This window comes from Elephas maximus, chromosome 1 (genome assembly GCF_024166365.1).
Source record: "Elephas maximus indicus isolate mEleMax1 chromosome 1, mEleMax1 primary haplotype, whole genome shotgun sequence".
Lineage (NCBI taxonomy): Eukaryota > Metazoa > Chordata > Mammalia > Proboscidea > Elephantidae > Elephas > Elephas maximus.
The window spans coordinates 199,729,490-199,744,243 of NC_064819.1; the positions used below are offsets into that span (position 1 = coordinate 199,729,490).

Sequence of the window (14,754 nt, forward strand, 5' to 3'; positions counted from 1 at the left end):
TATACCATTACCATCTTCTTTAATTTGTTCAAGAGAAATGTGGACACTAAGTAGGGAAAAGAGGGTAATGAGTACTGAGAGATTCTGAACATAGCGGGTACAACAAATTATATTTTATGTTTTTTGTTGGATGAGAAAAAAATTAGATTCCATCTCATCATCTGGTGAACCCTGATAAGCAATTAAAACATTTTAATGCCTACATACTTCAGAGTGAAAAAAATGTGTCTACACAGATTTTAAAGTACACATTTTATTCTGAAAGAGGCCTTTCCCACCATTCCTAATCCTCAAATAACTTTCATTCCAAAACAGAAAAAGAGGGGCGGAGCCAAGATGGCGGACTAGGCAGACGCTACCTCGGATCCCTCTTACAACAAAGACACGGAAAAACAAGTGAATCGATCACATACATAACAATCTACGAACCCTGAACAACAAACACAGATTTAGAGACGGAGAACGAACTAATACGGGGAAGCAGCGATTGTTTCCAGAGCCTGGAGCCAGCATACCAGTCAGGTACGGCACAAGCACAGAGACCTGCTCCACCCCCCTGAACTAACCCCGGGAGGGGGACTAGCCGGTTCCACGGGCGGCGTGGGACGCAGCCGTTAGGAGAAGTCCCCGGGAGGCAGTGACTGATCTTGGAGCAGAAAGAGCAGCACCCGAGCCGGGGAACCGTCCCACAGGGATTTGGACTGCACGCAGGCGGCTTCATTAACATCTGAATAGCCTGAGCCAGAGGGAGAACTCTGATAGGGATCTGACTGCAGTTTTTTTTTAGCGGATTTTCTGGAAAAACTAGTTTCCCAGTGATGGCTCGGAGACAACAATCCATATCAAACCACTTAAAGAAGCAGACCGTGACAGCTTCTCCAACTCCCCAAACAAAAGAATCAAAATCTTTCCCAAATGAAGATACAATTTTGGAATTATCAGATACAGAATATAAAAAACTAATTTACAGAATGCTTAATGATATCACAAATGAAATTAGGATATCTGCAGAAAAAGCCAAGGAACACACTGATAAAACTGTTGAAGAACTCAAAAAGATTATTCAAGAACATACTGGAAAAATTAATAAGTTGCAAGAATCCATAGAGAGACAACATGTAGAAATCCAAAAGATTAACAATAAAATAACAGAATTAGACAACACACTAGGAAGTCAGAGGAGCAGACTCGAGCAATTAGAATGCAGACTGGGACATCTGGAGGACCAGGGAATCAACACCAACATAGCTGAAAAAAAATCAGATAAAAGAATTAAAAAAAATGAAGAAACCCTAAGAATTATGTGGGACTCTATCAAGAAGGATAACCTGCGGGTGATTGGAGTCCCAGAACAGGGAGGGGGGACAGAAAACACAGAGAAAATAGTTGAAGAACTTCTGACAGAAAACTTCCCTGACATCATGAAAGACGAAAGGATATCTATCCAAGATGCTCATCGAACCCCATTTAAGATTGATCCAAAAAGAAAAACACCAAGACATATTATCATCAAACTCACCAAAACCAAAGATAAACAGAAAATTTTAAAAGCAGCCAGGGAGAAAAGAAAGGTTTCCTTCAAGGGAGAATCAATAAGAATATGTTCTGACTACTCAGCAGAAACCATGCAGGCAAGAAGGGAATGGGACGACATATACAGAACACTGAAGGAGAAGAACTGCCAACCAAGGATCATATATCCAGCAAAACTCTCTCTGAAATATGAAGGCGAAATTAAGATATTTACAGACAAACACAAGTTTAGAGAATTTGCAAAAACCAAACCAAAGCTACAAGAAATACTAAAGGATATTGTTTGGTCAGAGAACCAATAATATCAGATATCAGCACAACACAAGGTCACAAAACAGAATGTCCTGATATCAACTCAAATAGGGAAATCACAAAAACAAACAAATTAAGATTAATTAAAAAAAAATACACATAACAGGGAATCATGGAAGTCAATAGGTAAAAGATCACAATAATCAAAAAGAGGGACTAAATACAGGAGGCATTGAACTGCCATATGGAGAGTGATACAAGGCGATATAGAACAATACAAGTTAGGTTTTTACTTAGAAAAATAGGGGTATATAATGAGGTAACCACAAAAAGGTATAACAACTCTATAACTCAAGACAAAAACCAAGAAAAACGTAACGACTCAACTAACATAAAGTCAAACACTATGAAAGTGAGGATCTCACAATTTACTAAGAAAAACGCCTCAGCACAAAAAAGTATGTGGAAAAATGAAATTGTCAACAACACACATAAAAAGGCATCAAAATGACAGCACTAAAAACTTATTTATCTATAATTACCCTGAATGTAAATGGACTAAATGCACCAATAAAGAGACAGAGAGTCACAGACTGGATAAAGAAACACGATCCATCTATATGCTGCCTACAAGAGACACACCTTAGACTTAGAGACACAAACAAACTAAAACTCAAAGGATGGAAAAAAGTATATCAAGCAAACAATAAGCAAAAAAGAAGAGGAGTAGCAATATTAATTTCTGACAAAATAGACTTTAGACTTAAATCCACCACAAAGGATAAAGAAGGACACTATATAATGATAAAAGGGACAATTGATCAGGAAGACATAACCATATTAAATATTTACGCACCCAATGACAGGGCTGCAAGATATATAAATCAAATTTTAACAGAACTGAAAAGCGAGATAGATACCTCCACAATTATAGTAGGAGACTTCAACACACCACTTTCGGAGAAGGACAGGACATCCAGTAAGAAGCTCAACAGAGACACGGAAGATCTAATTACAACAATCAACCAACTTGACCTCATTGACTTATACAGAACTCTCCACCCAACTGCTGCAAAATACACTTTTTTTTCTAGCGCACATGGAACATTCTCTAGAATAGACCACATATTAGGTCATAAAACAAACCTTTGCAGAGTCCAAAACATCGAAATATTACAAAGCATCTTCTCAGACCACAAGGCAATAAAACTAGAGATCAATAACAGAAGAACGAGGGAAAAGAAATCAAATACTTGGAAAATGAACAATACCCTCCTGAAAAAAGACTGGGTTATAGAAGACATCAAGGAGGGAATAAGGAAATTCATAGACAGCAACGAGAATGAAAATACTTCCTATCAAAACCTCTGGGACACAGCAAAAGCAGTGCTCAGAGGTCAATTTATATCAATAAATGCACACATACAAAAAGAAGAAAGAGCCAAAATCAGAGAACTGTCCCTACAACTTGAACAAATAGAAAGTGAGCAACAAAAGAATCCATCAGGCACCAGAAGAAAACAAATAATAAAAATTAGAGCTGAACTAAATGAATTAGAGAACAGAAAAACAATTGAAAGAATTAACAAAGCCAAAAGCTGGTTCTTTGAAAAAATTAACAAAATTGATAAACCATTGGCTAGACTGACTAAAGAAATACAGGAAAGGAAACAAATAACCCGAATAAGAAATGAGAAGGACCACATCACAACAGAACCAAATGAAATTAAAAGAATCATTTCAGATTATTATGAAAAATTGTACTCTAACAAATTTGAAAACCTAGAAGAAATGGATGAATTCCTTGAAAAACACTACCTACCTAAACTAACACATTCAGAAGCAGAACAACTAAATAGACCCATAACAAAAAAAGAGATTGAAACGGTAATCAAAAAACTCCCAACAAAAAAAAGTCCTGGCCCGGACGGCTTCACTGCAGAGTTCTACCAAATTTTCAGAGAAGAGTTAACACCACTACTACTAAAGGTATTCCAAAGCATAGAAAATGACGGAATACTACCCAACTCATTCTATGAAGCCACCATCTCCCTGATACCAAAACCAGGTAAAGACATTACAAAAAAAGAAAATTATAGACCTATATCCCTCATGAACATTGATGCAAAAATCCTCAACAAAATTCTAGCCAATAGAATCCAACAACACATCAAAAAAATAATTCACCCTGATCAAGTGGGATTTATACCAGGTATGCAAGGCTGGTTTAATATCAGAAAAACCATTAATGTAATCCATCACATAAATAAAACAAAAGACAAAAACCACATGATCTTATCAATTGATGCAGAAAAGGCATTTGACAAAGTCCAACACCCATTTATGATAAAAACTCTTACCAAAATAGGAATTGAAGGAAAATTCCTCAACATAATAAAGGGCATCTATGCAAAGCCAACAGCCAATATCACTCTAAATGGAGAGAACCTGAAAGCATTTCCCTTGAGAACGGGAACCAGACAAGGATGCCCTTTATCACCGCTCTTATTCAACATCGTGTTGGAAGTCTTAGCCAGGGCAATCAGGCTAGACAAAGAAATAAAAGGTATCCGGATTGGCAAGGAAGAAGTAAAGTTATCACTATTTGCAGATGACATGATTATATACACAGAAAACCCTAAGGAATCCTCCAGAAAACTACTGAAACTAATAGAAGAGTTTGGCAGAGTCTCAGGTTATAAAATAAACATACAAAAATCACTTGGATTCCTCTACATCAACAAAAAGAACACCGAAGAGGAAATAACCAAATCAATACCATTCACGGTAGCCCCCAAGAAGATAAGATACTTAGGAATAAATCTTACCAAGGATGTAAAAGACCTATACAAAGAAAACTACAAAGCTCTACTACAAGAAATTCAAAAGGACATACTTAAGTGGAAAAACATACCTTGCTCATGGATAGGAAGACTTAACATAGTAAAAATGTCTATTCTACCAAAAGCCGTCTATACATTTAACGCACTTCCGATCCAAATTTCAATGTCATATTTTAAGGGGATAGAGAAACAAATCACCAATTTCATATGGAAGGGAAAAAAGCCCCGGATAAGCAAAGCACTACTGAAAAAGAAGAAGAAAGTGGGAGGCCTCACCTTACCTGACTTCAGAACCTATTATACAGCCACAGTAGTCAAAACAGCCTGGTATTGGTACAACAACAGACACATAGACCAATGGAACAGAATTGAGAACCCAGACATAGATCCATCCACGTATGAGCAGCTGATATTTGACAAAGGACCAGTGTCAATTAACTGGGGAAAAGACAGCCTTTTTAACAAATGGTGCTGGCATAACTGGATATCCATTTGCAAAAAAATGAAACAGGACCCATACCTCACACCATGCACAAAAACTAACTCCAAGTGGATCAAAGACCTAAACATAAAGACTAAAACGATAAAGATCATGGAAGAAAAAATTGGGACAACCCTAGGAGCCCTAATACAAGGTATAAACAGAATACAAAACATTACCAAAAATGATGAAGAGAAACCCGATAACTGGGAGCTCCTAAAAATCAAACACCTATGCTCATCTAAAGACTTCACCAAAAGAGTAAAAAGACCACCTACAGATTGGGAAAGAATTTTCAGCTATGACATCTCCGACCAGCGCCTGATCTCTAAAATCTACATGATTCTGTCAAAACTCAACCACAAAAAGACAAACAACCCAATCAAGAAGTGGGCAAAGGATATGAACACACATTTCTCTAAAGAAGATATTCAGGCAGCCAACAGATACATGAGAAAATGCTCTCGATCATTAGCCATTAGAGAAATGCAAATTAAAACTACGATGAGATTCCATCTCACACCAGCAAGGCTGGCATTAATCCAAAAAACACAAAATAATAAATGTTGGAGAGGCTGCGGAGAGATTGGAACTCTCATACACTGCTGGTGGGAATGTAAAATGGTACAACCACTTTGGAAATCTATCTGGCGTTATCTTAAACAGTTAGAAATAGAACTACCATACAACCCAGAAATCCCACTCCTAGGAATATACCCTAGAGATACAAGAGCCTTCATACAAACAGATATATGCACACCCATGTTTATTGCAGCTCTGTTTACAATAGCAAAAAGTTGGAAGCAACCAAGGTGTCCATCAACGGATGAATGGGTAAATAAATTGTGGTATATTCACACAATGGAATACTACGCATCGATAAAGAACAGTGACGAATCTCTGAAACATTTCATAACATGGAGGAACCTGGAAGGCATTATGCTGAGCGAAATGAGTCAGAGGCAAAAGGACAAATACTGTATAAGACCACTATTATAAGATCTTGAGAAATAGTAAACCTGAGAAGAACACATACTTTTGTGGTTACGAGGGGGGGAGGGAGGGAGGGTGGGAGAGGGTTTTTTTTATTGATTAATCAGTAGATAAGAACTGCTTTAGGTGAAGGGAAAGACAACACTCAATACATGGAAGGTCAGCTCAATTGGACTGGACCAAAAGCAAAGAAGTTTCCGGGATAAAATGAATGCTTCAAAGCTCAGCGGAGCAAGCGCGGGGGTCTGGGGAACATGGTTTGCGGGGACTTCTAAGTCAATTGGCAAAATAATTCTATTATGAAATCATTCTGCATCCCACTTTGAAATGTGGCGTCTGGGGTCTTAAATGCTAACAAGCAGCCATCTAAGATGCAGCAATTGGTCTCAACCCACCTGGAGCAAAGGAAAATGAAGAACACCAAGCCCACATGACAACTAAGAGCCCAAGAGACAGAAAGGGCCACATGAACCAGAGACCTACATCATCCTGAGACCAGAAGAACTAGTTGGTGCCCGGCCACAATCGATGACTGCCCTGACAGGGAGCTCAGCAGAGGACCCCTGAGGGAGCAGGAGAGCAGTGGGATGCAGACCCCAAATTCTCATAAGAAGACCAAACTTAATGGTCTGACTGAGACTGGAGGAATCCCGGCGGTCATGCTCTCCAGACCTTCTGTTGACACAGGACGGGAACCATCCCTGAAGACAACTCATCAGACATGAAAGGGACTGGTCAGCGGGTGGGAGAGAGACGCTGATGAAGAGTGAGCTAATTATATCAGGTGTACACTTGAGATTGTGTTGGCAACTCTTGTCTGGAGGGGGGATGGGAGGATAGAGAGAGAGGGAAGCCGGCAAAATTGTCAAGAAAGGAGAGACTGAAAGGGCTGACTCAAGACGGGGAGAGTAAGTGGGAGTAGGGAGTGAGATGTATGTAAACTTATATGTGACAGACTGATTGGATTTGTAAACGTTCACTTGAAGCTTAATAAAAGTTATTATAAAAAAAAAAAAAAAAAACAGAAAAAGAATTCAAAGATCTGGTTCCTATTCTACCACCACCCTCTGGTTAGAGGGAAAACTTACTAAGTGGTAAATCACCATGCCATTAGCTTACATGGCAGCATGCTTGAGAAAGGGTCAATAAGAGATGGATGTTGCCTTAAAAAGGATGTCAAGACGGTTGCTCACAGTTAGAAGTTGCTTTCAACACTTTGATACAGGGGCAAAAAAAGACAATACCCAGATTCTGAAACCCAAAGTGAGAAAGACAGAGAGGAGAAAGCATGTGTTAGAATTTCTTGAGTGCTGAGCAATAAAGACTAGCATACTTTAGTTTGCTCAAGAGAAATGGAGACATAATTAAAGGAAAGACGCAGGGAATGGGGTACATATTCTGCTTCCCAACCTCAGCCTACTCCTAGCCAGCAAGCAATCTGACCTGATGATGCCTGCCAAAGCTGCAATGTAAGTGAGAACTCTTACGCTTCTGGGAGTCTGCATTCCTCTCTAGACTGTGAAACTTCTAAATAGAAATCAACTAAGGAGGGGATTTTTTTATATACATAGAAATACATATGTAAATTTTTCTTTTCAAAGTGGAGGGGACAGAGAAGAAGAGTTAGGAGCATGAACAAATGAATGCCATCATTTAACTTAGATAATGTGGATGAAAATGTTACAAATGTACAAGAAGGTAGAGGGAAATAAATCAACAATCACTTTCTGGGAGTAGCAAGCCAGACCCGGTTGCCATCATGTTGGTTCTAAGTCACAGCGACCCCATGTGTGTCAGACTAGAACTGTGTAGTACTACTACAGGCAAAGTTCTACATTAATGCCCTAAGGAGAGAGAGAAGGGAATTCTTTTTCTCAAAGAACAATCCAGGTGATGTAACAATACAAGCATGAGAAAAAATCAAACAACAATGCAAGAGTTAAACAGCTGTTCAACACACAATACAAGAGATATGGGATTGTATACGATGTCACACTTTGAACTCCTTTATAAATATGTAGATAGTTGAAGCTACTTAACTAGTAAATCTTACAAGGTTAGTACTAGACATCTGAAAGACCAGCCCTGAAAGGTGAAAGTAGTTATTAACAAAAAAGTAAAATAAAACATGCTTGAAAATAACAATATGAAATTGAATTTCTGAGATCAGTACTCTACACAAGAAAAGCAAGAAGACCGTGACATATTCTACTTTCCGATAAATACTTTTTATCAGAAGAACACTGACGAGGACAGCCTACATTCTGATAGCCTTATTCACAGCACTAAGAAAAAATGGTACTGACATTCCTGTGTGGGCAGAAACAATGCCCTCAATTCTCAGACAAAATCAACACGTGGGAACAACTTTCAGATGCCAGAGGAAAATGTGAGCAACTCTACTTCAGAAAGCACATTCACTCATCCTTCCAAGGTCTCGCTGGAACTTTCACATTTATTTTCAGACTTTAAAAAATATATATACAGACTTATCAGCTGTGGTAATACCAGCTCAATCCTAGAAATAAAGGAAACAAATATTTTCATTCTTACTCTGCAATCTGAGAATAGAAGAAAAGAGAGGAAGTGACTTCCCCAAGACACTCAAAGAGTCAAAAGAAAAGTAAACATACATCTCCTGACTTTATATCCATGGCTTCCACTAAGCCTTACTGTATTTTTCCTTACAGGAAAGAGCCCTGTTGTTTCAACACACTGAGTTGTAAATGACCTTTGCAGAGACATTACAGCGACATCTCAGGAATCCTGGGGCTAAATCCCTAGGGCAAGCATCCAGAATCCCAAAGACTCCTTAAAATTGTTCACAAGTAAACTCGTACCAAAGGAGTTTGTCACATATCATTCAAATATCTTAATAAAATATAAATCAACACATCAGAGACTAGAAATATAAAGCTTCTTCATTAAAAATACACAATAATCCTCAAAGTAAAGGGTTTTTTCAAAATATGGTTGAGATTTCAATATCAAGATAAACTAGTATAAGATGTAAACTGTAATTTTCACTCACTACAATGAAAAGGAGCCCTAGTGGCACAGTGGTTAAAAGCGCAGATGCTAACCAAAAGGTTAGCAGTTCAAATCCAGCAGCCGCTCTTTGGAAACCCTGTGAGGCAGCTCTACTCTGTCCTATGGGGTAGCTCAACTTAAGAATTTAAAACAAATGCACAAAGTCACACTAGGCCTTGGATCAAAATTAATGCATTGCTTGGCAGTAAACCTATTTTTACATAAGCCAAAAAACATTAATTAAAGTCAAGCTATTTTTTTTTTTCACGTTGTTTTTTAAACTTACCTACAGTCATTCTTTTAAAATGTCCTGTTACCTAACAGCTATGCTCATTTATTATTTCCAGCTTCTGGAAATCACAGCAGATTTTGTGAGTGAGGCATTTTTTTACTCACTTAATATTAACATATACTCATTCCTCAAAAAAACACAGACGTTAAAGATGACAATTGCCTCTCAAAAACAAGGCTAGCTTTGTTCCCTGTTCAGCCTTCTTCATCTAAATCTAATTCCTGAGCTTCAGGAGCAGAAAGAATAGGCTCGGATGGCCCACAAGAAGAAGCATGGGGCAACAAGGGGCCATAAAAAGTGGAGTCGTAGGGAGGGAGGGGGGAGGGGGGAGGGGTGGAGGGGTGGAGGGATGTGTGTATTTATTTATTTAGGGGTACTCTGGGAAGCAGAGATGATGTTAGGACACCAAACAAACAAAAAATATCCCCAAGAATTATGTTTCTTAATTTAAAAACATTACTCTATTAATACTGCAACATGTACATTACAATTTCAAAAGGGTGCTTCTGTTGACCAAAGGTACTGATAGGTACACTAAACAAGTAACTGCCTAACTTTCCCAATGCTCGAACCACATCATACAAAACTATATCTATAAAGACCATTGATGTGCACCTTAACCAATGCAGTGAATAAAGAAGTCCCCCTGAAATTATTATACTCAGCTATCTATCCTATTCCAAAATCTAAACAGTATTCTCCACTTCACTAGGTCTTGTACACCAGTGACTTTATAAGCTCTGGTCCATTACTTCCTAGCATCTTTTTGTTCTATGAATCAGCTTTAATTTTCTCATCCTGACACTTGAAGACTTTCAGAGCCTCATCCTGCCCTATAAGGCCCCAATAAGCCATCTTTCTCTTCATGTCTTCCTATAAAGGCCACGCTTCAGTGGCTCCCCTCTACCGTTTTAGGTGACCTAAATGAAGACAATTATGCCCTCTTCAGTGGGCATGCTATAATCTAAAGGTCTCATTGAAAATTAGACATGTATACATACAGGAAGAAAAGAAATGAAAACTATACTCATCTGAAAAGCATGATAGAAATAATACAATCCTTAATGACAGTAAACAGACAGAAATAAATCTCATCTCCCAAACCAAAAATGTTTTTAATTCCCATGTTGTATTCATCTTCCTTGAGCACATGCAAGTTCGTTAATAGCCAGTTTCATATAACATACTTCTGCAAACAGTCCTCAGACACTGATTTCCTGTATAGAGCTACAAAACCACAGATAAGCAGCATCAGCATATCACCCAATCTGTCTAAGATCAGTACTGGAATCAGGAAACATGAGACCGCTCACACCACATGACAGCTATCCTCTGGGCTCCACCACTAAAGAGGAAATAACAGGAGGTCTGATGAGTAACAAGTAACAGAACCATACTAACGAGAATAAGCAAGCAACCAGAGAACCAAATGGGAAGGGGACTTGGATAAAATGGAAATTAATTAATAGGGAATGCAACTTATAACTTCCACATTGTTATAATAGCTATGATGGTATTGTTGTCTCCGGGGTAAGGGACAATAAGGAAAAAATAGAATGATTCCCTGAACATCATTCAGTATCACTATGTTTGGCCACACATCCATTCTTTTTCCTACCTATTCTAGAAGTTAGGGAATCTAGATTTTGAGAACCAAGTTTGATGATAGCTTGCTCTGTGACCTTAAGTCCTTTGCTCAGCCTCTATAGGCTTCAATTTCTTCATCTGTCAAATCATGTAAGTAATCCCATGATATTGTTGAACTATGGCCTATAGTCAGAAATACAGTGACTAAAATGCAAATGAACTGTTGGAAAATAAAATCTGCTATACAGTAACATCACGAGAGTCTACTCAAATTCCCTTTTGCTTTGTACTTGAAAGGGAAAAATATGTTTATTCAACAATAAACCTGAGTTAATAACTACTGTCCTCAAAAGTTCATTCTTATCATGCTATATTAAATAATGATTTATTAGCTGAAAAGACAATCTGGTTATAAATTAATACACTGAAAGGAGTTCATAAAAATATGCTTTCCCAAAATTGACTCAACAGCAACTAACGACAACATGCTTTCCCAGCCAATTCAATTCTTGGTGAATTAAAGAAATAGGCTACTACTTTTAACTTACTGTGATTTTTTCCTTATTGTCCCTTACCCCCAAGACAGACAGACACATATACACAAACACACATACATGCCCACACGCATGCTTTCTCTGTCTCTCTCTCCCCACCCCTCCTCCTTCCCCACTTCTTTCTTCTCCCTCTCCCTCTGGCTTTCTCTCTCTCTCTCCAGCAGGGGGAGTGTTAAGAAGGAAGAAGAAGAAGGAAAAAAAAAAAAATTAAGGGTCTTCACCCCTCTTTTGCCACTCTTACTCGCAATCAGAAAAATACAAAAGCTCATTTTCAAATGTTTTGGAAAATTAGTGAATTTAGAAAACTATTCTTTAGACACATAAAAACTTACCCCCAAAATTCAAAATTATCTAAAACCCCAAGAAAAGAGACTTGAAGGAAAGGGGAGGGAAACCAAAGTCTTCTGCCTATTCTATTCCAGGTTCCAGGGCAGGGTAACTAGGGCTTTCACCCAGGTCACTCAAATTTAGAGGGCCCGTAAATATAAAATAATACTTTTTTAAAACTGTAGAAATTATAAACCCCTTTTCCCTCTCAGTACATATAGCTCTCCACACCTCCAGCACTCTGTGGAATTTATTTAGCCTTAGCACCTTGGTAGCCTGAAGTGAAACGAAGGAAGCCCAACAACTCAGAGTATCCCCTGTGTGGACGGTGGGTGGGCAGTAAGCTCTTACACACAGGTACGTACACACACCAAAGGGCACATCTTCGGTGATTTTTGAGCATTTTTTTCTGCTGCCTCATCTGGGTATCAAAATTGAACAATTTGGCTGAGCTGATTCCAGTCTATACTCTTTATCTAATCCTTCTATCGAATCAGCTAAAAGGGTTATCCTCTTATTTTTATAAATAAATTGATACGTGGAAGTTTAATGACTTGCCCAAGGCTAAAAGCTGGAAAGTAGCACCATCACAAACTAAATCAGACACTATTGGGTTTGGTTTATGGGATATTAAAGATAGTGCTTTTTCCACTAACTCACAATCGCCAAACCTACGCTGTAACTTCCACAACATTCTGGGATTTGAACATTCTATGGCATTCTACAGATGAAAAAACTATGTGATTGTAGTAAAGATTACTTGGATACTTAGGTATTTTAATAGCATTTTACTTTCTTTTATTTTTCTTTGAACAACTGAAGTAGCAAAACAATTATAACTCAAATGTGCTAGATTACTAATACAAAGATAAAGGCAAGGACAATGAATTATTCAACATCTTGAATATAATATGCATTCAAATACATAATACACTATTGTTCAACTGGGGGCAATGGTGGTTCGGTGGCAGAATTCTCGCCTTCCATGTGGGAGACCTGGGTTTGATTCCCTGCCAATGCACCTTATACACAGCCACCACCCATCCGTCACTGGAGCCTTGGGTATTGCTATTACGCTGAACAGGTTTCAGCATGGCTTCCAGACTAAGACAGACTAGAAAGAAAAGCCTGGTGATTTGCTTCTCAAAAACCAGCCAGTGAAAACCCTATAGATCACAATGGTTCAATTCCCTTCTGCATGGGGTCACCATGAGTTGGGGGTAGACATGCTGGGAACTAACAACAACATTGCTCAACTAGATATAAGATGACTTTACCGAGCTGAATACTTACTCTGTTGTTAAAGTGTAACTTCTATTTTTAATAAGCAAAATGCAAGGAATTAGGGAAAAACGTTTTTTAATTTTTAATAGATTAGAAGGCCAAAGAAAAGACTATTAGTTAGAGACCATATTTTACATGAGCAAGCTGGATGTAGCTCAGTGGCCAGATTCATGAGCTCTACAGTCAAACTGTAGGGGCCAGAATGCTGGCTCAAATGCTCATTAGCTATGAAGCCTTGGACAAATTATTTAACTCCTCAAAGCCTTACATTCCTCACAGTAACACTGGGAATACCGATAATAATACCTACCTCATATTGGATTCTTGTAAGTATTAAGTGAGAGAATCCATTTAAAGCTCTTCACACAGTTTTTCAGTAAACATTAGCTATTAGTATAAACCAGAAACAAAACAAAACCTATTGCCATCGAGTCAAATATCAACTCATAGCGACCCTATAGGACAGAGCAGAACTGCCCCACAAGGTTTCCAAGGCTGTAACTCTTTAGGAAAGCAGACCGCCACATCTTTCTCCTGTGGAGCACCTAATAAGTTCAAACCACCAAGCTTTTGGTTTGCAGTCAAGAGCTTTTAACCACTGTGCCACCAGGGCTCCTCAGCTATTTACACAGGCCTGTTTTTATGTAAATAAAGTACTTCTGCCATGAAAAGCAACAAGCTTTTGATTGATAAAGGTATAAGTCGCTATGGGCTCCTAAAAAAAATTACAATTGGCTTCTGTCAGCATCAATGCTAACTGAAGTATGTTTTGCAAATCACAGGTGTTTTGCAACTGAATGAAATTAAATAAATGATCTCATTTTTAAACTATTTTCTGTCTCAGGATAAAACTCTTGGGTTTAAGTTTACTGCTCAAATTTCACTCTAGTGCTAACATTTCTTCTCAAGTAAAACACCTCACGGCCAAAGGTTAATATTCAAAATACTTAATGCTCATTGAAAACAGACATCAATCAGTACACCTAACCACTGCCAGTTGGCAGAAAATCAGCACTGCTTATCCTTACCCTTAACGGCCAGGAAATAACTGTTTGTAATAGAAATGTCCCTCTTTCATGTTTTCTTTTAAATGTAAAACTATAACAAACTAGCTTACAGGAACTTGGTAAAACACAAAAATCTACTCATTGTGCCATGCCACAAGTAAGAGCAGACTGTACTTTTGCCTTCATTCCATGCATCAAGATAGCTCTCCACTCAGCTCCCGGTCTCACCTCCACGTCACAGCTGTATTCGGTGCCATCGAGGAGGATCACTTTGCACTGGACAGTTTTGGTCTTCTTGGTGGCTTTTTGGGAGATCTTGTCTGCTCTTAGCTCATTGGTCTGCACTTCCTTTGTCTCCCTTTTTGCTGCTTCTCCTTCTGGTTTTTCTTCCTGAATTTCTTTCTCCTTCTCGTCTTCTCTCTCCTTACTTTCTCCTTTAGCAAGCTATTGAGGAAAAACATTAAGTTCATATCAATGTTAACCAATTTGCAGAAGACAACATATTAAAAGGAAGACCTTCAATAAGAAATGTGAGGGATATTATAACCACTCTAAGACTTTAAGACTTCAA

The 14,754-nt window shown here is 38.3% G+C and overlaps 1 protein-coding gene across 13 annotated transcripts in view; it reads right to left on the reverse strand.

Annotated features, from left to right (window-relative positions):
* EPB41L2 (erythrocyte membrane protein band 4.1 like 2) overlaps window positions 1-14,754 on the reverse strand; it is a 276,802-nt gene that overhangs the window by 134,669 nt on the left and 127,379 nt on the right. For all 13 annotated transcript variants that reach the window (XM_049900692.1, XM_049900708.1, XM_049900685.1 and 10 more), the window contains one exon: window positions 14,412-14,627. In XM_049900692.1, coding sequence (XP_049756649.1) covers window positions 14,412-14,627 — 216 coding nt within the window. The remainder of the gene's footprint in view (window positions 1-14,411; window positions 14,628-14,754) is intronic.